This window comes from Cyclopterus lumpus, chromosome 8, assembly GCF_009769545.1.
Source record: "Cyclopterus lumpus isolate fCycLum1 chromosome 8, fCycLum1.pri, whole genome shotgun sequence".
NCBI lineage: Eukaryota > Metazoa > Chordata > Actinopteri > Perciformes > Cyclopteridae > Cyclopterus > Cyclopterus lumpus.
In genome coordinates, this window is record NC_046973.1 from 21,016,504 (window position 1) to 21,040,687 (window position 24,184).

The 24,184-nt window shown below is 46.3% G+C and overlaps 1 protein-coding gene and 1 long non-coding RNA gene across 4 annotated transcripts; one reads left to right on the plus strand and one right to left on the minus strand.

The window, feature by feature from the left end:
• The first annotated feature begins 533 nt into the window (after positions 1 to 533).
• tex2 (testis expressed 2) lies at positions 534 to 24,002 on the plus strand. 3 transcript variants are annotated; one of them, XM_034539243.1, is made up of 15 exons: positions 534 to 575; positions 684 to 1,149; positions 1,638 to 1,759; positions 1,963 to 2,027; positions 11,329 to 13,093; positions 14,559 to 14,759; positions 15,780 to 16,137; positions 16,740 to 17,020; positions 17,683 to 17,826; positions 17,962 to 18,061; positions 19,917 to 20,037; positions 20,480 to 20,602; positions 20,877 to 21,086; positions 21,644 to 21,764; positions 22,402 to 22,551. In XM_034539243.1, exons 5-15 carry the CDS (start codon positions 11,348 to 11,350, stop codon positions 22,549 to 22,551), a joined length of 3,555 nt encoding a protein of 1,184 aa, XP_034395134.1. In that variant the 5' UTR covers positions 534 to 575; positions 684 to 1,149; positions 1,638 to 1,759; positions 1,963 to 2,027; positions 11,329 to 11,347. The 3 variants fall into 3 exon arrangements, with proteins under 3 accessions (XP_034395134.1, XP_034395136.1, XP_034395135.1); XM_034539245.1 differs by having other exon boundaries at positions 537 to 575; positions 20,486 to 20,602; positions 22,402 to 23,999; XM_034539244.1 differs by lacking the exons at positions 534 to 575; positions 684 to 1,149; positions 1,638 to 1,759; positions 1,963 to 2,027 and having other exon boundaries at positions 11,348 to 13,093; positions 22,402 to 24,002.
• On the minus strand, positions 19,034 to 22,485 carry LOC117734912. The gene is made up of 5 exons (XR_004609839.1): positions 22,375 to 22,485; positions 21,669 to 21,771; positions 20,873 to 21,115; positions 19,906 to 20,640; positions 19,034 to 19,350 (listed from the first exon to the last, which is right to left on the minus strand). It is a non-coding gene; the product is annotated as an uncharacterized LOC117734912 (long non-coding RNA).
• Positions 24,003 to 24,184: the final 182 nt, after the last annotated feature.

Below are 24,184 nucleotides of genomic sequence, written 5' to 3' on the forward strand. Positions count from 1 at the left end.
TATATATATATATATATATATATATATATATATATATATATAAAATAAGAACGTGTAAAAACAAGATACAAAAGGCTATTTTTAAAGATGTGTTAATCCTGCTCATGAATTATGATTTACCAAACCAACACATGAACTGCACTATAAATTGTTGAAAACAAATGATCAGTTAAATATAATAAGAATAAATATTCACCTGTATTTTAGGGTTCTGATAGGAACCATTGTGAATACATGGAGAAAAGAGCACGGCAATCTTTATTTATAGCACATTGTATTCAAAGTGTGGGGAAACAAGGTGCTTTATGTCAGAATCAGAAGGAAATTAAGAGAAAGAAAATGTGTCCTATAGTTTTAGTTGTGGCTGAAGCAGCAGAGTCCAGCTCTTCACCACTCAGCTCAACCAGGATGGGTATTAATAAACCAGATCTTACAGGTGTGCTCCCAGCGGGGTGCAACAACCCCCTCAGCCCGCTAGGGGGCAGCCGTTTCAAGCTAATATTCTCAGAATAAACCGGACGGGTTTCGGATCTCCTGGCCGACGGTACGGAGGTCCTGGTGGATCCGATCCAGGGGTAGGTTGTGTTTAAAGTTGTTGTTGTTGTTGTTTTTAATTACATCAATCTAGAAAAGGAGAGCTTGGTTTTGTATTTGGTGTTTTTACCTGCTCACGTGTCTCAAAGGGAGCTGTTTGCGGAGGGGGACCATGACGCAATCCACGGCGCACCGTGGGCACCAGCGCGCCGACGATGGGACGCGTCTCCGGGTGTAAAGATCGTTTAAATGGTGAAGAGGAGGGGGCGTGGCGCTGACTACCACCCATCCACCACAGCAACACACGCCCAGAGCTCGTGCATTTGTGGCGTGAAAAAAAAGAAGAAGAAAAAAAAGAAGAAAGAAGAAGAAGAAGCCGCGCAGGGGGATCAGGTTTGATCAGTGCCCGTCTGCTCCGGACTCTCGCTGGGTGCACAGGCCAGCCAGCCCCCCGGCAGCCCGCCGCGCGCCGTCCCCCCGCAGGGGTCCTCATCCTCATCCTCATCCTCATCCTCTTCTTCGTCCTCATCCTCTTCCTCGTCCTCGTCCTCGTCCTCGTCCTCGTCCTCGTCCTCGTCGCACCGGTGGCCTGCACACAAAGATGCGATAACTACGGTAAGATTAAAGGTGCGTTTGCCCTTCTTTCCCCTCCCCCCGGTTTGTTTTGAGGATCAGCTGTTGGGTCCATGGGTGCATGGCGGCTGCAGCCATAAGCCAGCGCAGTCGGTGAGGAGGAGGACAAAGGGGCGGATGGAGCCACAGGAGCCGCAGCTTGAAATGTTTTGGATTCTTAGTGTTAATAATAGAAAATCATGAGCAGCAACCACACAACGAAGCTGTGGGGGCTACAGTGTGGCCCGGTGTCTGTGTCAGATGTAACATCCTCAGGGGTTGGATGGTGCTGTCTATCACTGTGTGGACTTGAGTAGGTAGGCGGCTGATGGATCTGTGGCTCATCGTGGTAGCCTGCTGTGAAGCAGAGGTCTTCCCCTCCCCTCTCGGTCCCCCATAGCAGGCCACAGCATCACAGCATCACAGCATCACAGCCACACCAGACATCATCGATCAGACTCGTATCTGTGTGTCACCCTCTTTATTTCTAGGGAGAGACACCGCATGGCCTGGACAACGCTGCTTAGCCTTCGGATCATTTAGACGGAATTTCTGCTCGGTGTCCTCTAGCGAACTGGTTTCCGAAGGAGCTGTAATGTGGCTTTTATTACAGGTGTGTAAATAAACATTATGTAGAAGTCATTTTAAGATGTTCCTCTTATCGCCTACAACTCGTGTGTCCCACTCACATCTGAAGTTGTGGCTGTTTCATGCCAGTTCACAGCATTATAACATCTGTTGGTAATTCACAGTGAAACAGCTGTGGTTTGAAAACAGCTGTGCGTTAACCATTACACAATGTCTCTGTTTGTCTAGGCATGTTAGCACCATGAATGCAGGTTGTGCTGCAAGAGGAGATTGAATGCCTCTAAAATCTCAAGGTGAGACTTCTCCTCTCGTGCTTTGTGTGTGTGTGTGTGTGTGTGTGTGTGTGTGTGTGTGTGTGTGTGTGTGTGTGTGTGTGTGTGTGTGTGTGTGTGTGTGTGTGTGTGTGTGTGTGTGTGTGTGTGTGTGTGTGTGTGTGTGTGTGTGTGTGTGTGTGTGTGTGTGTGTGTGTGTGTGTGTGTGTGTGTGTGTGTGTGTGTGTGTGTGTGTGTGTGTGTGTGTGTGTGTGTGTGTGTGTGTGTGTGCTGGAATTGATCCAAGGCCTTGAACAGGAGCTCCCTGCCTCACTTTCTTACCTCACCCTTCTTCATTTTGACTTACTCGACCCTCAAACCTCATTCACGTCTTGAATATGCACTGGACTCCGTCTGAATGACGTCTGCACACATTTTAAGATTCTGCTTTTATGACTTGTTTTTTCTTAAATACCGATACTTCCCACACTGGTGTGGTGGCCGATGACGGGGGCTTGTGTCAGTAAGTCCAAAGGAAATACTTTTTCTTAGGCTTAATTACACAAATTGCTGTGAAAAGCTAACATAGTTTAGCTTGAGGGCGTCTGGAGAGCTGAGCCTGAAGCACATTCCCTCTCTTGTGGTTAGAACAAACAAGAACATCAGAAACAAGGGACACGAGTGGGGTCAGAGCCAGTCAAGCAAAGGGAAGTGAAGTGCACCCTCAGTAGAAGATCGGGAAATAAGAACAATTGGTGACCAATGTTGGGGATATGTTCAAGAGGAAGTCCCTGAAGCTCCCTTTGTATCAGATGTCTATACTCACCAGAGGTATTCCTCCTACTGGGATGTCCACTGAAACAACACGGAGCCAGATAAAAGACTTCATTACTCTGAGAGGTACCCGGAGGATGAATTAGACTAAAGAATGGGACGTCTTCCTGTTTCGAGACGTGAAGATGAGAGAATATGGTGTGTTCATCTGCCTCACTCAGAGAAGATCATGACCCGATAAGACGAAAGGCAGAGTAGTGAGGATGGTTTGTCCTCTGGCCCAATTAAATCCTAATTGTACAACATATAGGGATATCTCAGCACATTCAGAACTGCTCTCCGAATTCTGCGGCTATAGTTTTTGTGAAGGTCAACCCTGTTTACAACATGAGCCTCGATGCACAAAGCACGAGTCATAAATAGAGAGAGAGAGAGAGAGAGAGAGAGAGAGAGAGAGAGAGAGAGAGAGAGAGAGAGAGAGAGAGAGAGAGAGAGAGAGAGAGAGAGAGAGAGAGAGAGAGAGAGAGAGAGAGAGAGAGAGAGAGAGAGAGAGAGAGAGAGAGAGAGAGAGAGAGAGAGAGAGAGAGAGAGAGAGAGAGAGAGAGAGAGAGAGAGAGAGAGAGAGAGAGAGAGAGAGAGAGAGAGAGAGAGATTATCTTGCCAAACAGGAAGTTAACGTTAAATAGAAAGGAGGAAGTCTTTGTTGACGAGATCACAAACAGAGGTTTTACCGACACACTGCACACACACACACGTGTAACGCACACACACTGCACACACACACACACGCACACACACTTCAGCCCTGAAATGCAGAAGAGCTCCATTGTTGTTCAAAAACGGTCAAATTCAGCGTAGAGAGTCGGGGTGTGATGATACGTCGAAATATCAACTCAATGATCAACGATCCAATATCAGCTGTGCAAAGTGAGCACATTGACACGTATCATCAACTTTCAGCCTTTAAAGTCCCATAATAATAGTAATGCAATGATGTCACAGCGTTGTCAAGAGTTTCATTAACGTGATGAAAACGGGTTCATTCATCACCACAAACAAGGACTCTGTGGTTCATTCTGATTGGACCACACATTTACTTAAATAGTCCCCAACAATGTTCTGCTGATTGAGTAACTATGGTAACCAGCTGTTCAGAGAGTACTGAGGGATGGACTGACACATTGGGATCTTTTTAATATGACATTGTTGTGTGAACAATACTGTCTCCATCAGCCTGTTTTTAACCACACAGGATTCAAATATGATCCATGAATATCCTGAGAATATGCATTTATCATACGCAGACGTATATGACCCTAAGATGTATGGAAAGTGTCCCCGCCTGCTAGTTCTGTACGTTTATTGACAGCTAAAGTGCACGCTAACATGATCCTGTTGCATCTCTCAGTTTAGTGTCTGTGAGATTCTAAACTTGAATGTTCTTCAGCTGGAGAACAGGATCCGTCTCTCTCTCTCCAGCCCTGTTGAGAGTTTGATGCAGCAGAGATTGCAGGTTTCCACTCGATTAGAAACGCTTTGTTGTGTCATGTAACTCACAGCTCAGAGTCTGTGCTGATGCGTCTATTGTTTGGCTCGTCAAACAATGGATTCTATATTTTGAGCTGCTTTCAGTGGCCTTGAATCTTCTCATGATGTCGCTCTGGATGGCGGCTCTGCTTCTGGTAATTTAGCAGGAAGTACTTGGGGTAAATAATCAATGTGCATATCATTTAACAGGTTTCTTTGTGGTTACGCCAGATGAGCTAGCCGGTGATCCATGAATACTAATCTCAAATAAGATTATTTTACTTTCTTCTCTCATTTGCCACAGGCTATTATCTCTCCATCCTCAATTTCACAGTCTGTCTTCGATGGCTTTCGATTATTGCACAGTATTCCTCGCACTCTCATAATTCTGACAACCAGCACCGGTGACAGTAACATGGCCCACTCATTCCTGGTGTTCCAACGGGATGAAAGCATAAAAACATATCTCACGTTAATACGCTCGCTGTCTCTGCCCTCCACGCCGTCCTCCCTCCATCACGCCATTCATCATGTAACGACAATTATGACGAATACCAAACCCTGCGGCTGTCAAGCAGCTTTTACACACATTATACATTGCTTAATATATTTGGATGCATGTGTGTGTGTGTGTGTGTGTGTGCGTGTGCGTGTGCGTGTGTGTGTGTGTGTGTGTGCGTGTGCGTGTGTGTGTGTGTGTGCGTTCCTCCACCTTTTGATCTCTACAGTCGGCACCAGACAGCGATAATCGATGGAAATCCACTAATTATCGAAGCAAAGCGTTAAAACCACTTTCATTCAGCAGCTTGTGATGAAACAAGTGTATTCATACCATTCAGAGCGAAGAAGAGTCAACAGCTGATGATGAGAAAGGGTATTGATGTTGACAACCGTAATTAAATAATTAGAGGTTATTAATTGATCGTTGACAAGGCGTTCCCAGGACGGCTACATGATGAACACACTTTCTCTGTGTCTTTCAGAGTAGATCTAAGCTTCTTCCCTTTGGTGCTTTGGTTTAGCGCCTACGCATCCTGCACACACACACACACACACACACACACACACACACACACACACACACACTGAAGATTTGAACAAACACTCCACACTCTCCGAGGAGACCAGGTTGATACAGTGAGGAGGAGCTGCCTTGACAAACAAAAGGACGCGGGGATGAGTGCGGAAAAAGATGAAAGCTTCGCTGTTGGCATGGCAACCACCAGATGATCTGCATGGCGAGGTTTGATGTTTGACGCGTTGACGGTGGATTCTGGGTTAGAGACAGAGACGTGAAGCAAACCGGTTTGATCCAGCGCAGCCGCGTGAGTGCCCTTCATCTCGCCGGCTGTTGGTTTATTGTTGTTGTTGTTGTTGTTGTCGTTACGAGAGTCGTCGCCGCGGCGCTCCCCATCAAAGCCCGGCTCAGTGTCGCCTCTGATGCTGTCAGTCGATGTGCTGAGACCCCGGAGCAGCGCTGTGTGTGTGTGCAGCAACAGGCTCATCGACACATCACACAGCACCGCGATGTAACGGTGGAGATCCCTGACTGGAGCCGTCTGTGGTTGGGATGTTTGTTTGTTTGTTTGTTTGTAACTCTGGAGGAAACGGTGCTTTTGTTTTGATATGTACGACAAGTCAATTGGCAATTAGTAGCAAATGAATATGCATTCATTTTATAAACAGAAAATCTATTTGAATCCAAAAGAACGTTGACTGGCTCCAGTTTCTCAAATGTTCATATTTTCTGATTTCCGTCTTCTTTTGTTAGTCAAACTAATATATTTTGGGTTTTGGACTGTTGTTCAGGTAAATTGTGACACATTTATAGTTCAATGGCTTGTGTGCGGCTGACAGTCCGCCTCAAAACTGTGTGCTTGCTTCACTTTTTCATCTTTTCCTAGAAAGTCAGCCATCTCCTTGAGGCTCTGTCCTTTCTGTGCGGTTCTCTTCTCCTTTATTCCTCCATCTCTCTGTTCTCCAGCGAGAGCGTTGAGTTACCAGCCAGATGTTCTGGGACTAGCCTCACAGAACTACTGTGGTACATTAAAGAGGGCCTTAGATGATGTGTTAATGAACCTGTAATCCATTCTTCTTTCTCAAGTCTATTGTCCTGTCTTTTTTGAACTCTTATTGTCGCTCCCCTGCATTCCTTCATAACAGCATACGGTACATGCACACATGAACCCGGAGCTGGTGATGACGGGGCCCAGTGTCCCTGGAGAGAGCAGTGGAGCATGAACAAAGGCCTGTGGCGTGTTCACCTGCATGCTCTGCTGTGTGCTGGAAGCCTTTGTGTCATTTTATCTCTCTCTCTTTTCCTGCTTTAGGTGCTCTCTGCTCATTATCTGGCTCCACCCTCCCTTTTGTGTACCTTTTTGTTTGCATTCATACACATCCAGGCAGCTGCACACTGACACGTGGCTAAAGCACTTATTTCTGTGTGTGTGTGTGTGTGTGTGTGTGTCTCTAGGCTGTTAGTGACAATCGACCGCTCCATCTATCTCCCGGCTGTCAGCCCGTCTTTTAATGCCTCATCGACTTGTTTCTGACTCGACTCGCTCTCCATTTTCCTGCTGCTTGTCCCTCGGTCATCTGCTCAGGATGCTCCTGACGCCGGCCTTCATGTCTCTTTGCTCATGTTACCTTTCTGTTTGATCTTCCTTCTGTGGACTTCACATCCTTCAGCAGAGGTCGTGTCAGTGTGTCCTCGCATCAGCAGCCTGTTACTTAAAGAGAATTATTCAGTAGTTTTGGGTGAGGCACAGATTTTGATGGCCTGAATGGGACATCATGGTGAAATTATCAATTGAACAAATACAGTAAGCAGGAATCCATCATAAACGCCCACGAACATATTTTAATGAGCAGCCCACGTTGTGTTATTTCCATCAGAGGTAACTGTTGAGTCATTTGTATTGATCCATGACTTCCAATAAACCCCATGAATACAGATATGTTATAAATACATGTTATATTTTGCACATCAATGTCGGTCCACAGGTGTTCGGGATTAGCTCATAAATGGGAAAAAAGTAGTATGAAGCCTTTCGTGGCTGTGTGATGTCTGATAAATATCCTCAACTGGTGTCACTTTGATTTGAAAAGGAAAACAAGAAGTGAGTGATCGGTGTTGCTCCTCGTCGCTGCTCGCGGCTACATTAGCTGCTCGCGGCTACATTAGCTGCTACTGCCATAACAACCCGTTTTATTGTTGGTAATGTCGGCACCAGACTTGGACATGGAGGAAGAGCAGAGATACAATTGCTGCTTCTGCATTGTTTTTCTTTTATTACATTGTGTGAGGAGTTCAATGCCTCATTGAGCAGGACTCTTTTATTTGGATGGTTTTATTTAGATAAATGGTGTCCCTTTTCTTCTCTTTCTCAACCTGTGATTCACACAGTAGGAAGCAGTCTCAATTGATTCATAATCAATAGACATGACCTTTGATCATGGAGACGTAACGCGCAACCAAAGACTGAAACAAACAAAATCCCCGTAGCAGCTGAAAACATCTGATTTCACAAACAGCATTATATTTGTTTTTAAATGTTGAATGTTAAATGTTCTTTGTTACAAACTGCTGTAAAGTTGGGCATTTGAACATCAGGGTCTATGAGGGTGGACTCAAGCCGCGCTTTGATGAACTTTTTGGCACTTTCAACATGCTTAAGCTTAACTTACAGAAAGAGTCGTCATAAAACTGAAATTTAGACAAAACACTCGTTGCACACTGAGAGTCAGGACCCACAGGGTTCCCATCCTTCATGCTGATGCCTTATAACACGTTAGTTAGCTAACTGTAGCCTCCTACTTTACTGTACCCTATCAGGTATCCAGCTGGAAGCATATTTATCTTTTAAATCAAACTTTTGCTTAAAGTTCAATACACTGCCTTCCTGTCATGTCCCTGGTGTTGTGTGTAAGGACAGTATCTCCCCATCCATCCGATGCAGAGAGAGCAGCGACAACCGGTGATACCGTGTCAGCTAGCAGGGAGAACACAAGGAATGCTGCTTTTGAGTCGCAGCTGGAATGTGTTGAATCCATGAAGAGTGCTTCTTGGAGTAAATTGGTGGCTTTTCAGTGGTTCATTCTACTGAGAGACTCATTATGCAAACTATTGACCATAAATACATCTTCATCTCTCTTTCAGCACCCACTCTGTCCCTCCCTCCTCTTCACCACTCTTATCCTTATTGTGGATAAGGAAATGCATTTATGCTTAGATCTCAAATATTGGAAGTAATTCCTTCTATTCTGTTCTGCTTGTGTCTTCGGTCCCCTGTGTTTATGTTGCATCCCTCTTCTTTCTTACTGTCTGTTCACCCTCTTATATCATTCTCATTCCCTCCTGCTTTTAACCCCCTTCCCCTCCTCTCTTTTCTCCCGGGCTGGCCTTAGCTGATTAGAGTGGCCCTGCTTGGCTTGATTAATTGAAGGAGTCTTGTCTCCGTGCCAGACTCCTCATCCTCATCCTCATCCTCATCCAGGAGCGGCTAAAACAAACAAAGGGCTTTTTAATGGCAGTGGTGCACGGAGGAGAGGAAAGAACTAACCTGTGGGTGTGTCAGCAAACATTGTGCAGGTTGCACTTCATTCAACCTGAAACTAGACATGTTTCCAACATGTCATCTATGGTTCTCATATAGCCTACGATTTGTGTTGTATATGAGCTAAATTAATACCAAACAAAAATAAAATGTCTTTGAAGTTGCTCCAATGAACTTTTTAAATGGTTATGAAAAAGTTTCTATATCTATATGACCCACATAAGCACACGAGACCATCAGTGAGAGGCTATTTCTGTTTTCTTAATGCTTGTCATCGGGGCGGAGGAACTATTTATTGCACGGCGTTCAGACTCCAGCGGGGCCGCCCTGGGCAGACCGACCCTGATCCGGCTTTGTTGCCACCTTTGACCTGCAGTTGGAGCCGTGGTCACTCCTCCTGCGGCCGACGGCAGAGCTTCCCCCAGTTTCCGTTGGGAGTCGACGCCGACGCCATGCTGGAGACCTGCTGAGAGGTTGGCAGGTACGGGAGAACCAGAACCAGGACTGTTCAACCCCCATATAGCTTTAACTGTATTGAAATGTACAAGGAAATAACATAGAAGAAGTAGCTGTCTACAAAAAAAGGTATCTTTTTATCCCAATGTCGCGTCATGTAGAGAGCTAAGACAATTTTTAATTAACAATTATTTTCACCATCAATTATTCTGGTGACTACTGTGTAATTATGTGATTTGTTAGTTTCTTCACCTTCAACTCTGATGAAGGTCCTTGAGGCCGCAAGCTCAAATAAAGTGTAATCTGCATATTAAGTGTGTGGATATGTATTCTATCAGTTATTTAAGATACAGCCGGGTGGAGCGGTGGTTATCCGGACGTTTCTATCAATTACGGAAGAAAGGCACCACATTTTTGTATTTAACAAATTGGAACCAGTAAATATTTGGCAGTTGATCAAAGTGGTTGCTGATTTGTTTCTTTGCAAACACAATCATTGACTTGCCTTTTCCGTTGTTCATGCATGTGGACGTTGAGGACACAACCAGCGCCTCACGGTTTGAGAGTGTTATGTGTATTCATGGTATGGGATGTGCACGATCAGGTGACCTCCACAATGCTTTAATCCGTCCTTCAGGCTCTGCCTCCCCGTTCATTTGTCTCCTCCTTCCTCTCCCAACACTCTCTCGTCTGTGTCATCCTCCCCATTTTATTTCTCCGTCTCTCGTTTCTTTAAGTGAATCCCAGTTCACAAAAGCTTGTCTCTGAAAGGTCGTCTGCAGCCTCTACAGACCCCCCGTGGCTCCCCACCCTTCTTCCTTTTGGTTGCTCTCTTTTCTGTCTCTCTCTTTCCTTGTTTTTATTCGATCTGCTGTGCCCCCGAGCACAGCCATGGCAGAAACAACACACACACACACACACACACACACACACACACACACACACACACACACACAGAGCTCACTGTAGCACCGCCAACTGAAAGGCTGGCTGGGAAAGTCAAATGCTCTGTTATTCCATCCCAGCAAATACAATCTCTGGAGACGCAGTGCCAACCGGAGAGCCCCGAGGGACATCGGGCTCTCCGAAACAAGCTAACTGCTCTGTAGTTTCCCTCCTTCCCGTTTCCTTTCATTACAGAGTGACTGTGTGTGTGTGTGTGTGTGTGTGTGTGTGTGTGTGCTTTTTTTGCCCTGCCTCTTTGATAATGCTAACCAGGGATGATGCACTCGATGCGATGTAGAAGAACAAATAGGCACAATAACTCGATAACAACGATGAACGACTCGTTATGTCCGGCATATTGTGATGTGTGGGTGAGGGAAGGAGGGTTTGTTATGTTTATGTATTTGTTTATGCTTTTTACTATCAGAAATAATGCAATACATGACAGTTATAGCCTTAGTAAAAGATTACATTTAAGGACACTAACAGCTACATTCATAGCATCAAAGAGGATATCAATTATCCAGGTGGCCAGAAACATGATAATGTTGCTCTGGACAAAACAATCAACTGTATGTAGTTTTAAGTTGAATAATAAGGATGTTTTAGCATTCGCTGCTCGGAGAAGCAGCTTTCCTTTTGTTTTCCTCACAGCCTTCAGCCAGCTGCAGTCTTCCTCCCGTGGAGGGGCAGTTAAATACAGCTGAAATGCTGGAGGCCCATCTCCTCCAGGCTCATGTGTTCTGAAGTAACTCATTAATCATGTTGCCATAGAGGGGGTGAGTGAGTGAGTGAGGAGACTCCTGGTAAGACAGAGAGGCCAGGCCTGAGAGCAACTCGGGCTGTCAGCTAAAGCCTTGCATGATGAGGGCTAATGGATCGGGGAGCATGGGCAGATACCTGTCCAGTCCACTCACATTAGGCCCCATAGAGAGCTGCAGGGCTCTTCTGTCCTATTCTGTATTTGTACGTCTGTGTGCATGGAGAGTGTGTAAAGTTATTCAATTTGCACTGCACCTATGTTTCATACCAATGTTGTTGTGCTCATTAACAGTGACCTGCTTCTGTCTCGGTGTCTCTCGCAGAGCCTTGTGCAGGGTGGTGATGAGCAGCCAGGGCAGCAGCAGCAGGGGGAGTGGCCAGCATGCTGACACGCCTCCCCCTCGTCACGCACCTGGACCCAAGCTGCAGGTGCAGCGCTCCCTCTCGCGCGACACCATCACCATCCACTTCTCTGCTCTGGGGAAGGAGGAAGACGACGAGGAAGAGGAGCTCTACGGCGTACCTTTTGGACCTGCTGGGGCTGAATCTGAGCATGATGGTGCAGGGGGGCCTCAAGGCCCCGAAGCTTCAAGGGCGGATGACCAGTCTGTCGCCGCGGGCTTGGAGGCTAAAGAGGAGCTGCTGTTTGAATCTGCTGGTGGTGAGACCTCCTCTGGAGCTGCTGTGCTCCCTGTTTCATCCACCACCTTGTCTGTGCAGCCCTCAGACCCACACATACCTTCTCCTGCCATGAGTATTATCCCCAGCTCCACGCAGCCCCAACTGAGCTCCACCCCTCCTGCCAGCTCCTCCTGGCCCTCTGAACGACCCTCAGCCAATCCCCCATCCGCCTCCCCTTGCAAGTCTACAGCGCTGTCCTCTTCCAAGCCTTTCCTCAGCCTGGTTAGGTCCTTGTCCAATGACGTTGAGTCTCGAGAAGCCACTCCGGCTCCCACAACTGTTGCGCCATCGCACGCACGCCACCGTCACTTAATGAAATCTTTTGTTAAGTCTCTTTCTACGGACACTTCGAAGGCTGAACATCAGGAAGGGCCTCTTCACCACTATCTCCATCACCCCACTCATCAACAGCAGCAGGCGCAGCCGTCCCAGCGGCCTCCGCCTCGCAACATGCAGCTGTTTAAACAGTTCTCCCAGCCCCGCTTATGCTCCAGCCCCGTCACGGTCACAAAAGTAGGCAGAGACTCGAAGACAGCGCCCTCTTCCCCCATCATGTCCCCAGATGGCAGGTCTTTCTTCAAGGTCCAAGAGGTGGAGGCCAGGATAGAGGATACCAAGCGACGGCTGTCAGAGGTGATGTCAGACCCCCTGCAGCTTTTTAGTAAGATGATGGGGGACGAGTCTGGCGTGGGAGCTGTGGCCACTCATCGTGCCAAATCGTTGTCCTCCAGTGCGTCAGAGCTCAGTGGAGTGACAGCGGTGAACGGACACACAGAAGGTAACAACAACTATAGCATCAAGGAGGAAGAAGGGGCAGAAGAGGAAGAAACTCCCACGGGGAAGGGCCCTGACTCTGTTTTTTTCTCCTTGCCGTCACTGGCACCGGCCCCAACCCTCACCCAGGCCTCCTCGTTCCCTTTCCCCAAATCCCCATCCCTCACTCTGGGCCGCTGCTCTATGTCGGCCCTGGTAGCTCGACAGGAAGACGAGGACTTCTGTGAACTGTACAGCGAAGACTTTGAGTTATGTACCGATACAGAAACCCCCGATGGGGACTGTGCCGCGTCCCGGCAGCCCCACACGGGCAGCACTGGGCTGTGTAGTGAACTTGACTCAGAGGAGGAGGAGGAGAACGAGGAGGAGGAGAACGAGGAGGAGGAGCTGGAGTCTGTGCCAGTGGTTGGCCTCATCTTCCTGACCCAGTTGGTCTACTGGTATATAGTCCTTCCAGTGCCACCATATGTATGTGCGGTGGTGCATGGGATAGTAGCCGGGTTCATGTTGGCCTTGCTGGTCCTCTGGCTGTCCTCTCCTCGCCGCTCCTCATCAGTGACGAGAAGAGGGAGGCGAAGGATAAAGCCCTGGAATGTGGCCCAGCTGGACATCAAAGAACCGGGAACCTTCAAGGTGAGACAGAGCACCGCGTAGTTTGGACCTGACTTCACAAGGTAAACTCCTCAGACCGTGGCTTTTGTAGCAGGTGTCCTTGATTCACTGGCTCTAGGACTCCTATCAAGGTCTTGCTCTGCTGCAACATAGTCATTGCATATTGAAGATGCTGTGAGAGTCACTGATTCTAAAGCAAACTTGCACAAGACAGCTTGTTCTATATGGAGTCCAGATAACCCATATTAGACGTATGCTGCAGTCACATGGAAAGGTGGGCCGCACACAGCATATCAGTTTATTGGACAGGTCAAATGAGTCGGGCCGGCAGAGGACACATGCAGTGCTAGAATAATGACATGAAATAACATCATTATGACCATATCAACACGTTGTTGTGTTTGTTTGTTTGCCCTCCAGAAGATGATGTCCGTCTATATTAATGCAGCATTAGTCTTACAGATTTGACACATGATGGCGCCGCATTATATCTTACCGTGCCGTGAGAATGAAATACAGTGCACAGAATCCCAAACTTCTAGCTAAGCTAAATTGTTGTAATGAGCTTTTCCTTTGTATCTTTACTTTACATTCACTTTCTGCACTAAGCATTGATGTTTCCCGTTGTTTCAATTAAATTGGCTTTGCTCCCAGAGCCTCCTCTGGGACTGATAAGGAGAATTACAGTCTGCACAGCCTCACGGGGGCCAGCAGCAACATATTGAGGTTTTATGACTTTTCTCCAGTGATGGCTACAGTTCTGCTTGGAACCAAACATTTGAATGAGCCACTGCGTTTGCCCCCTGTCCCCAGTTGACCTCACTCAGTGCTGCAGATCCTCTGTTGTTTAGTAGTTTGAGTTATGTAAGCGCGTGTACTTGTGTGTGAGTGTGCACCAAGCTGTTGCACAGGAGAGCCTTATAGCTGGAGGGCACAGCTGTTCCAAAGAGCTCTGCAGAACATGATACACATGTGAATGATGGACCCCAGAGTGCAGGGCAACAGCATTGTTCTCTTCCTCCGAGGATCAACAATGAAACCGTGTTTCAGACGCCCCACTTTAACCTCTCAGGGTGATTTGATTAAGATTCTATAAAAGTACTGCAAGGAGTGATGTTTATTATCAGTTGGCCGACACAAACCTACATTTAGCCTCACAGTACGTTGTGATATTAGGTCATCATAGATACATATTGGTTTGTGAACAATATCAGCCTTCACATCTATTATGGTTGAGGCTGTATTCACTAGTGGGGAGTTCAAAACAGCAGCTCAGTTTTCTTTACCTGCCTCTCGCTTTCTTTTTCAAGATATTATTTTGAGCTGCATGACTGAGGCAGTTCAAAGGATGCTTTCTTCTGTATCCCTCAGACAACGTTTGACAAAGGACATTTGAATCTTCTGTGTCTTCTAGGAGTCTGATGTGTGTGTGTCAATCACTGTCAACTCACACTCTTCCCCTCTCGCCCCACCTTCAATCTCTCAGGGCTGGATGAATGAGATCCACAGCTACGCCCCCGAGATGTACCACGCCACCCTGACCCACTCCGTCTACGTCCGGCTCGAGGGCTCCGTGCTGCGCCTGTCCAAACCCAACCGGAACATTTCCCGGCGTGCCACACACAACGAGCCTAAACCGGACGTCACCTACATCAGCCAGAAGATCTATGACCTGACGGACAGCAAGGTGTGCTGGTTGTGGGCGTGTGCGTGGCTACTGGGAAATAGAAATGCAAGCGAGAAGCGTGTGTGTGTGTGTGTGTGTGTGTGTGTGTGTGTGAAGATATTAACGTGTTAAGTGTGCCTCCGCTGGCTCCTCGGTCTTTGACGATGAGCCTAACAGATCGGGGCATCCAGCACACGTCCCCTCATATTTGGCTACGCCTGAGTGCATGTTTGCTAATAGGTCAAGTTCAGTGACAAAGCCTCTCAATGTCAGTGTCACACAGTGTGTGTAAACATACAGTGAATACCACAGGTCACTGACCCTGTGTGGTCGTGTGCTGACTGGGTGGCGCTCAGAAGACATTCCTCATATCGTGGAGCAGAGGACTCATTACGGTCCTCATCTCTGGAACCGAATGGCTCCCAGAAGTGTCATTTCTCCATCATTATTGTGGATGTTGAGTCTGTCTTGATGACAACTGCATTTATAGAGGCTGGAATGCTTTGAACAGTGTCCCCAAACATGCATTTGTCTGCTCATAGTAAAGGTCTTATTGATTTATCCATTCTGAGACCTCCCCCCCATAACACCACATGGCTCCACCCAGGGGGCAAACCTCCGCTTCTGAAAAGTGAAGTCAGTGCTGTAAACATTCTAAACATGAGTTTATGGCATATTTTTGTGTGCATGTACACAAGTGCATGTACCATTAAAACATACTGTACAGCACTGACGAATGGCAAATGCTAGCTATTATGCTAGCTGCTTTCATCATTAATAAAACAGAGGACATGATACTTACATTGCTGGTCAAAGAGAAATGAAGCTTTGGGTTAAACTAATATAAATACAGTACATAATAGATGAGTCATTTGTAAAGTGTCACGCCCCAGCAGCTGCCACTCACACCCTGGGGGCGTGTCTATGAACATAATGTTCATAGTTTCTACGTGCTCAATGTGGCCATCCAGAAACAAAACACTCTGACGTCGTCGTCTTCACGCGTTTGATGTATGAACTCCATCTATATGCCCCGCACAGATCAACCTGGTGCCCCAAAGCCTGGCTAGGAAGAGAGTTTGGAACAAAAAGTACCCCATTTGCATTGAGCTGGCCAAGCAGGAGGACTTCATGTCTAAGGCCCAGGGAGAGAAGCCCGAAGCTGGCGAGGAAAGATTAACGGGTCTGTGTGAGAAGCTGGAGCGCACGGACAAATGCGAGAAAGTTGAGGTGTCAGGATCAGCGGAGGAACCCAAAAGGCCATCCTCTGGAGGGGGGGATCTGACCATCTACTTGTTTGGGAGGACGGGTCGGGAGAAGGAAGAGTGGTTCCGGAGATTTCTTCTGGCGTCCCGAACAAAGTCAGAGGGGAAAAGTGTGCCCGGCATCTGCAAGAGTGGTGAGTTTGACACTGAGCTCTGCACAGTATCACACACCAAGCAAACAGCCGTGCACAGTGGATGAGTTCACCCGTCTCGAGCACCATTTCCACACACTGTATTTGCATCAACGCTTCCAACAGTCCGAACGGCACAGCCATCAGATCTGTGCATAAGCCCCGGCTTAGGGACTGATGAGTGTGAATGGGTCAGCAGGATTACATGCACAGAGAAGCTGCATATTACTGGTCTCCACTGTGGGATATAAGCCTGTAAGGATAAGGCCCAATTCAAAGAGAAACACTCGCAGTGTGTAGGTCTAGTGATAAAAGAACAGGATTACTGGAAAGAGGATTCAAATATCAAGCCTGTCTTGTGGATATACATAGTGATGTTGAAAATGACTATTTCAGTGCTAATATGAGTCAGAGAGAAGATGCCGTGTCATCTGTGGAAAGCATGCCGATTCAGAGTGTTGCAGAATCGAACGAAAAGAATAGCTGCACACTATCCAAGGACACGAGCATGCATTATGTATGTGGAATATGATGCATTGATTTGTTATTAACCTCCTCTTACTCATCACATCCTGTCCTCCCCCCCCACACACACACACTTTCAGCCTTCTTGCCCTCCCGCAGCCGCAGTAGCAGCACCCAATCGGGCGGCGGCCTGGAGGCCGACAGCAGGAGCAGCAGCCGGGGAAGCCTGGAGGAGCTGTCTCAGTCTCGCCACAGAGAGACCTCCTCTGCTCCCCCGTGTGGGATGAAGCAGAAGATGCTGTTGGACTATAATGTCTACATGGCCAAATATATCAACCCCCAGGCAACACAGAGAAGCCCAACTGCCACTGACAGCCCTGGTCCACAAAGCCCCGAGGGCAGCCCCAAAACTACAAAAAAGGTACACAAGGCTGGAAAGAAAGAAACAACAACCAGCCAAATTAGTCTTTTGGGAATCCTGGTCATGTCACTTGGTCGTAGATCATTTGTAAATATTAGTAATTGTAGATTTATTAATGATATAAATAGCAATTAACTGTAATTCCCCGAAAGGGACCCTGTTTAGTCTTTGACCACTAGGAGTGCTATGGAGCCCCGTTTTGTTATCTTCCTGATTTGAGTAAACCCCTTGTGTTCACACTGGATCTGGATCCAGATACATTATCTGGATTGTGACATGAAATCTTTGGTTTCTGGCACGTCTCAGCTCAAGGAAGGCGATGCCGTGGACGGGCCTCGCTTTGCAAGGGAAGACGTGCTGTACAACTACGACTTGTCTGGTTTTATTTACCATGCAACTCTTTCTTAAGAATGGGTTCACGCTGTAATAGATTGCATTGACACTTTGCATTAACATACTTTTTTGTTCTATATAAGAGTAAACATTGTGAAATTGTACCGAGGAGCTCATAAGGGTCGAGCCTGTGTATTGTGGTCCACCAACAGGCTAATCCAGCCATGGAAAGTTGATGAGTATGCGTCCACCTCAGGCTTCATATAGACTATAACTTGATGTCAAGAAGGTTAAAGCTACAGCACATACCTGTAATGTGTGCCCTTCAGGTACGCAGGACTTCAGAGGAGCCTGTGGAGCCTGAGGCCTGGGTCAATGCTTTTGTGGGAAGGATGTTCTGGGACTTCCTGGGAGAGAAATACTGGGCCGATGTAGTCTCCAAAAAGATCCAGATGAAGCTCAGTAAGATCAGGGTGGGTACTGGTGCACAAACATACATCGACTCTCAGAAACATGTTCGTCCAACGTGATCAGTTGGTTGTATTTCATGTCTGTGTTTGGTCTCAGCTGTGAAGTAAAACTCGTCTTTGAACTTTCTTCTGTTTCAGCTGCCATATGTTATGAATGAGCTGACGTTGACAGAGCTAGACATGGGCTTCTCCATTCCTAAGATCCTCCATGCCTCCAAACCCTCCGTGGACCACCAAGGTAGGAATGCTGTCCTACCTTGCCTGCCATCAATCTTCTTCCTCTGTCTGCTGTCCTCCATCCTTCGTCATAACCCAGGCTGTTTATCAGTTATCCCTCTTGCCTTTGCAACAGAATAGTGAGACATGCTCTCATCCATCAATCTGCTTCACCTCCGTCTCCTACCGTTCCTCCATCCTCCCTCTTCTCTCTGGATTGAGACGTTTCTCCTACTCTCCTCTGGAGTCGAACCCCTCTGCGTGCCTCGCTCTATTAACCCACAGTAATTAAACTTCCCCTCATCCATAACTGAGACACTGGCTCACCCTGCCCGCCGGCCTTGAACCCCAGCAAAGCGATTGGCTGGAAATACACAGACAATACAGAGATGTGAGGAATATTAATTCCTACCGAGGTGGCAGGATGGGGGAGAACTTGAGAAAAGAGGAGCTTAAGAAAGGGGAAAGAAGGGATGATGTTGGAGTTGAGTTTCCATCATTAGTGGTGCGTTAGCAGAGAGCAGAACAAAAGAGGACGATGTGGAAGTAATGCGTAGATTTTAAATTGATCAGGGTTTGTGCAAAGATGGTTTTGTTCTAATTTGATCTTTTATGTAAAGATATAAAAGCATTAAAACATGTTTTCCTATTCAGTTGAAGCAGCCGGTCATTCTCTTGTCAGCCACATTTCCACGGCTGAGTCTGCAATGCTCATTAATGTGTTCTTTCTGAACCTGAACACCCACAGAAATATACTCACAAAGCATAACCAGTTAATAATTAGTCCCTCAGAATGAACAGAACAGGATGCATTTGATTCCATAGTAACATTCCTAATTTATATCCTGTTAATATTTCTTTTCTCTTGTGATGATGATAAGAAAGAGAGTGAGTGCTTCCTGACTCCTTCATGTAGAGAGGACATGATTTGATTTACAGTGTTTTCACTCCAAGACCTACGAAATGCACACAAGCTGTAGAATTTGACTGATGTCATTTAATATACATTTGTATTCAGTAACTAGATATTGATAATCAGTTCTACTAGGCGATCATGAAATAGGGTTGGGTTTCTGTACAGCGTGAACATCATCAATGTTGCGTCATGTTTAATTGAGCTCTATTAGGTTAGCATGTTAGCACGTCAACGTGTGCTACTTCACAGCGTAGCTGAGGCGGATAGGAATGTCATCAGTTTTACATATGAGATATTTGGTCATAACCAAAACATTGGACAGATTGACATTCCTTTGATGATGGAGCCAGACTCCCACTGCATGGTAGTCCATCCAATCTGCACACCGTGCACACCTGTACCAAACATGACGAGACAACAACAAAGTCAACTATGGTGTTGACCAGAGTCAGTAGGTCGCGTCCTCTTGGGATCATAGATGTCTGTACATAATTGTAAGGCAGTCCCTCCAATAGATCAGCTATGTATTGCAATAACAGTATGACAATAATTGGGCACAATGTTCAACGTGTTCTGACTTCATGCTGTCACTTGGCTTCTCTTTGACACCGCTGCCACACTCGTACAGATCAATGAGCATTTATGGGGACAATAAAGGCGTAAGGAGCGAGGCAGAGGATTCATAAGCAACACTTATCAGTTATAGACGTTCGGAGCAAACAGCGGGGGGTCTGAGTCTAAGTCGTTAAACAGGAAGTAGCCTGATACAGGAAGCCAATAAGGAGGCACCGCTGCCACAGCTGACCTCGCAGCAATGAGACACCAGCCTACTCATGTTTATTCACATAAATATCATTTAGAGTTGTTCTCTCTTTATGCTGATGTGTGGTATTGTTGGGGATGGAAAGTGATTTTAAGATAGCATAACATGTCTGTGTGGTTTCCCTCACCGTGTGTCCAGGGCTGTGGTTTGATCTGGAGGTCTCCTACACGGGCTCCTTCCTCATGACGCTGCAGACCAAGATGAACCTGGCCCGCCTGGGGAAGGAGGGCGAGGGCCTCGGGGAGCACGGGAAGGAGGGGTGAGGCTTTCAATCACATTTAGTAGTGGAACTGATTTTAAAATATCTTACCGAGTTGTTGTTTGTATTTGTTTTTGTCATTGTCTTATAATAATAATAATAATAATACATTCTCAGTGACTATAGGCCAAAATAGGATGATTGAAGGATTGGACGTTAATTGAGTAGATTTGCATTAATTAGTTTCATAATTCTCCACCATGTTTCTGTTGGACCTCTTTTCCTTCTCTTGATATACGAATCCTCTCCCTGGACGCATATCTCTGTGGATTTGTCCAATGGCTGGTGAGTTTGGGAGTGTTTGCCCATATATCTGGATTACAGTATCCTGTGACTTAAATCAGTCGGGATGCATTTAATAATAATTAGTTTGAAGTGTTAATAGGCCTGTGCAAAGCCAATAGAGCCTGAGTGTGTGTGTGTGTGTGTGTGTGTGAGACAGGTCCAGGCCACGGACATACTGTCTGGCAGACAGCGATGAGGAGTCGTCTAGTGCCGGTTCATCGGATGAGGAGGACCCCCCAGAGCTCCTCAGTGACAAAGCCCTTCTTCCTGGAGCCGAGGGGTGAGCGAACGTCTCTTTACAACGAGATCAGCACGTATCTGAAAATGAGCAGATTTGCAGTGATGTGTTGAAGCAGACGGTTCTGCCCTTTCAGTCCTTCCTCCCACTCAGTCCCACACGGTGGAAAGCTTGCTGCTGATTTAGCGTAGCACCCGGTCTCTCCCCTCCGTCGTGGGCGCTGAGTAGCCAGAGATGCTGTTGTGAATAAATAATGAACCTGACTCACTCCTTGCCTCCCCCCCTCCTCCTCCGTTCCCATCATTTACTCACGTAGCTACGTGGGAGGCCACAGGCCCAGCAAGATCATGCGCTTTGTGGACAAGATAGCCAAGTCGAAATACTTCCAGAAAGCCACCGAGACGGAGTTCATCAAGAAGAAGATGGAGGAGGTGTCCAACACGCCCCTGCTGCTCACCGTGGAGGTGCAAGAGCTGCGAGGGACCCTGGCTGTGAACATCCCACCTCCCCCCACGGACAGGATATGGTAGGAGAGCATTGAAGACTCAGCGCCATCTGCTGGGCACATATAGGCATGCATACAATAAAAGAATATAAATGTTTAATCACTATTAAACTAAATATACTTAATATTTACAATGAGGGCAACAAGGTGTGTATTTTGTATTCAAGATGTGCTTAACACACACACGGTGTGCTTTATAAGCTTAATTCTAATTCATCATAATGATCTCCTTCATCAGCCTGCAGTTAGAATACCGAGGTCAATCTGAGGAGTCACCAGATTAATCAAATAATCAGAAAGAAAACACACAAAATGATTTATGTATTTGTGTCTGGTTCTTGTAAATAATGGATACTTTCAGCTCTCTAAAATCCTTCTAATGAACTAATCCTTGATCATGATCAAAGATCATGGGTCAGAAAAAGACTCCTTGGGAACCACTGATTCAGCATCAACCTGATCTTAACGTGTGTCACACATTTCCTCAATGTATTGGATTTAGTTGAATAATCCAAAGATGCCTGCCTCCATGTCGAGTGATGAAGCTTTAGACATGAATGCTTCCTCTGGGCTGACAGGTATGGTTTCCGGAGTCCGCCTCACCTCGAGCTGAAAGCACGGCCTAAACTCGGCGAGAGGGAGGTGACTTTAGTTCACGTGACCGACTGGATCGAGAAGAAACTGGATCAGGAATTCCAGGTAAACCCTGAGAAAAAGATGCAAATGCTTAGTCATGAATATAATTACTTTACATTGTTTATTTAGTTAGTCAGTGATGCTAAGGTGTTTAGAGTGAGAATGTAGGTAATATAAAGAGGACTTTGGGATTGATTTATGGACGGACACCTACATGCACTTCAAAACAGTGTGCATGGGGCTTTCCCTCCTTTTTATTTATATAAATATATATATAAACAAAGTAATGATACGCCTGCCTCTAGATAACTGCCCTGAGGTACACCTGCCAGCTACTATCCCTGGCCGCTCTACCACACATCTACATTTATCCCTGCCAGACTCCTCTGGGGGTTATTATGATGTCCCATCCCCCTCAACCATTGCTCCAGTAAATACAGTGTTGGAGCGCTCACTGTTGTCATGTGTGAGTGAGCGGATTCATCTGGTTTCCAGCCGAACTCCGGCCTCAATGGTTTCCAGACATAACAGTGGACAATGTATTTCAGATCTGTTATTGTTATTATTATTATTAGATATACTCTAATGCCAATGTCTTTATTTGGTTGATGTTTTAGTTACAAAAGCATGTTCATTTGTAGTTTTTGTCTTATTGTTTAAATTAAGACTTTACTTTGATGCTGCGCTTGTCCTTCCACAGAAAATATTTGTGATGCCAAACATGGATGATTTATGGCTACCCATAATGCACTCTGCCATGGACACACGTTCAAATGGCAACTTGGTTACTGTGACAAACGATGCCTTCAAGGACCCAGAACCCGAGGAGTCTGAGGTCTCTGACATGTGAAGACTGCTGTGCAAAGTGCATAATGGCGGACATTTTATCACCATGGTAACATGACAAGGCCCCGCCCCTCTCAGAGATCTCCTGTTCCAGTCCCAGTGTGTGAGCTGGCGAGCTTGTGATCATCTGTGGCAACTAAAAGCAGGAAAACGGAAGAAAAGTGTGACTCGTAGATTCTCATCCAATCACACAGCTTCATTTGTGTGACATCAAATGTTCCGATTCATTCTCTGATGAAACACAACATGTCGAGGCCGTTTAACGGATGTGTGTGGTGGTGAAAGAAGAACCATAATACCTGTGACGTACAGCTGCACCAAACATGTGCAGAGTGTAGCTTCCTCAGCGAGTGGTTCATCATCGCTGTGACTCTACGAAGGCTTCGAGGCCACCGAGCGCATGGACGGAGGAATCTTCTGAGGGAACAGCCCCTTCATCTATCGACGCATTCCACAGGGACGTCAACTCAGCGGTCACCCATGCACACTGCTGCCTCTACCAGTCGCCCGGCACCTTTATGCAAACAGATCAGTGGCACTGTGTCCATCGAAGACACTCGGTCAGTTTGAATCCAGTCATAACATACGGCCTGTGTGCTTTTGACCATGCGGTCGGCATTAGAGCTGAATCGGACTTCAGAGGGTTGAATTCAAACATATCTGCAAGCAGCTGAACGTGGCCTCGGTCTGATGAATGTATAAAATAGGAACGCAGCTCCGAAGCTGCTCAAGGAATCGTTCATTCACTGATGACGTGCTTCTACTCCACATGCTTCAACACTTCTTTTCATGTTGTATTCAGAGCTGAGCAAAAGTAATAATTTTCTGTTTTTTATTGCCAAAGCAATCTTTCGGCCCGTCTGAAGGCCACCGCACGAGGGAAACGTGACAAATAAGCAATCGGTTGATTATCTTGTGTTCCTATTGAGGCCTCCAGTGATGGGCAGCAGGAGACTGAAACCCTTTTATTAAGAATAGTTACATGTGAAACTATGTTGTTGTGAGTCGAGTGGGAAACACACCCACTCTTCCTGTTTTATTTGAATACATACTGGATATTAGCCATATTATTTAATGTTGCCAGCTAATGAATGCTCTCTTGTTGTTCTGTACACATTCAAGAGGAATGACGTTAAACTAGAACACTTTGTAATCTGCCACGGCGCCCGGCTGCTTTACGGGCGACTCTTATTTTACGTCCAAACGTGTGTTGGCAACGTGTACGAGGCAGAAAGTGCCTTTAAAATAAACATTCCTCCGTAGTGAGCCGCCACATCAGTCGAGGATACAAAGTGTTTGTGCCATTGCGCGTCCGGCAGCCCTTTGCTTTCTCCAGTTTCAGTGTTGTTCGTTTGCACAGTGATGAAAATATCAAACGTTGCTGTTGTGTTCAGTGATGTCACAGAATGTTACGGTTCTGATCGTCGTGGATCAATAAAACCTTTTGCTTGGAAAGAGTTTGTGTGGCTTGAATATATGGAAATTAGAGGATGTTGACAGAAGATTCCTTTACTTTATGTATTATGTTGTTTCAAACTTTAATGGCTACTAAAGAGCTACTTTTCAGAACATCACATGTAGTAATGAAAATGCCTTTATCCACGAGGCAATATTTACTCTTAATATCAAAGACAGAA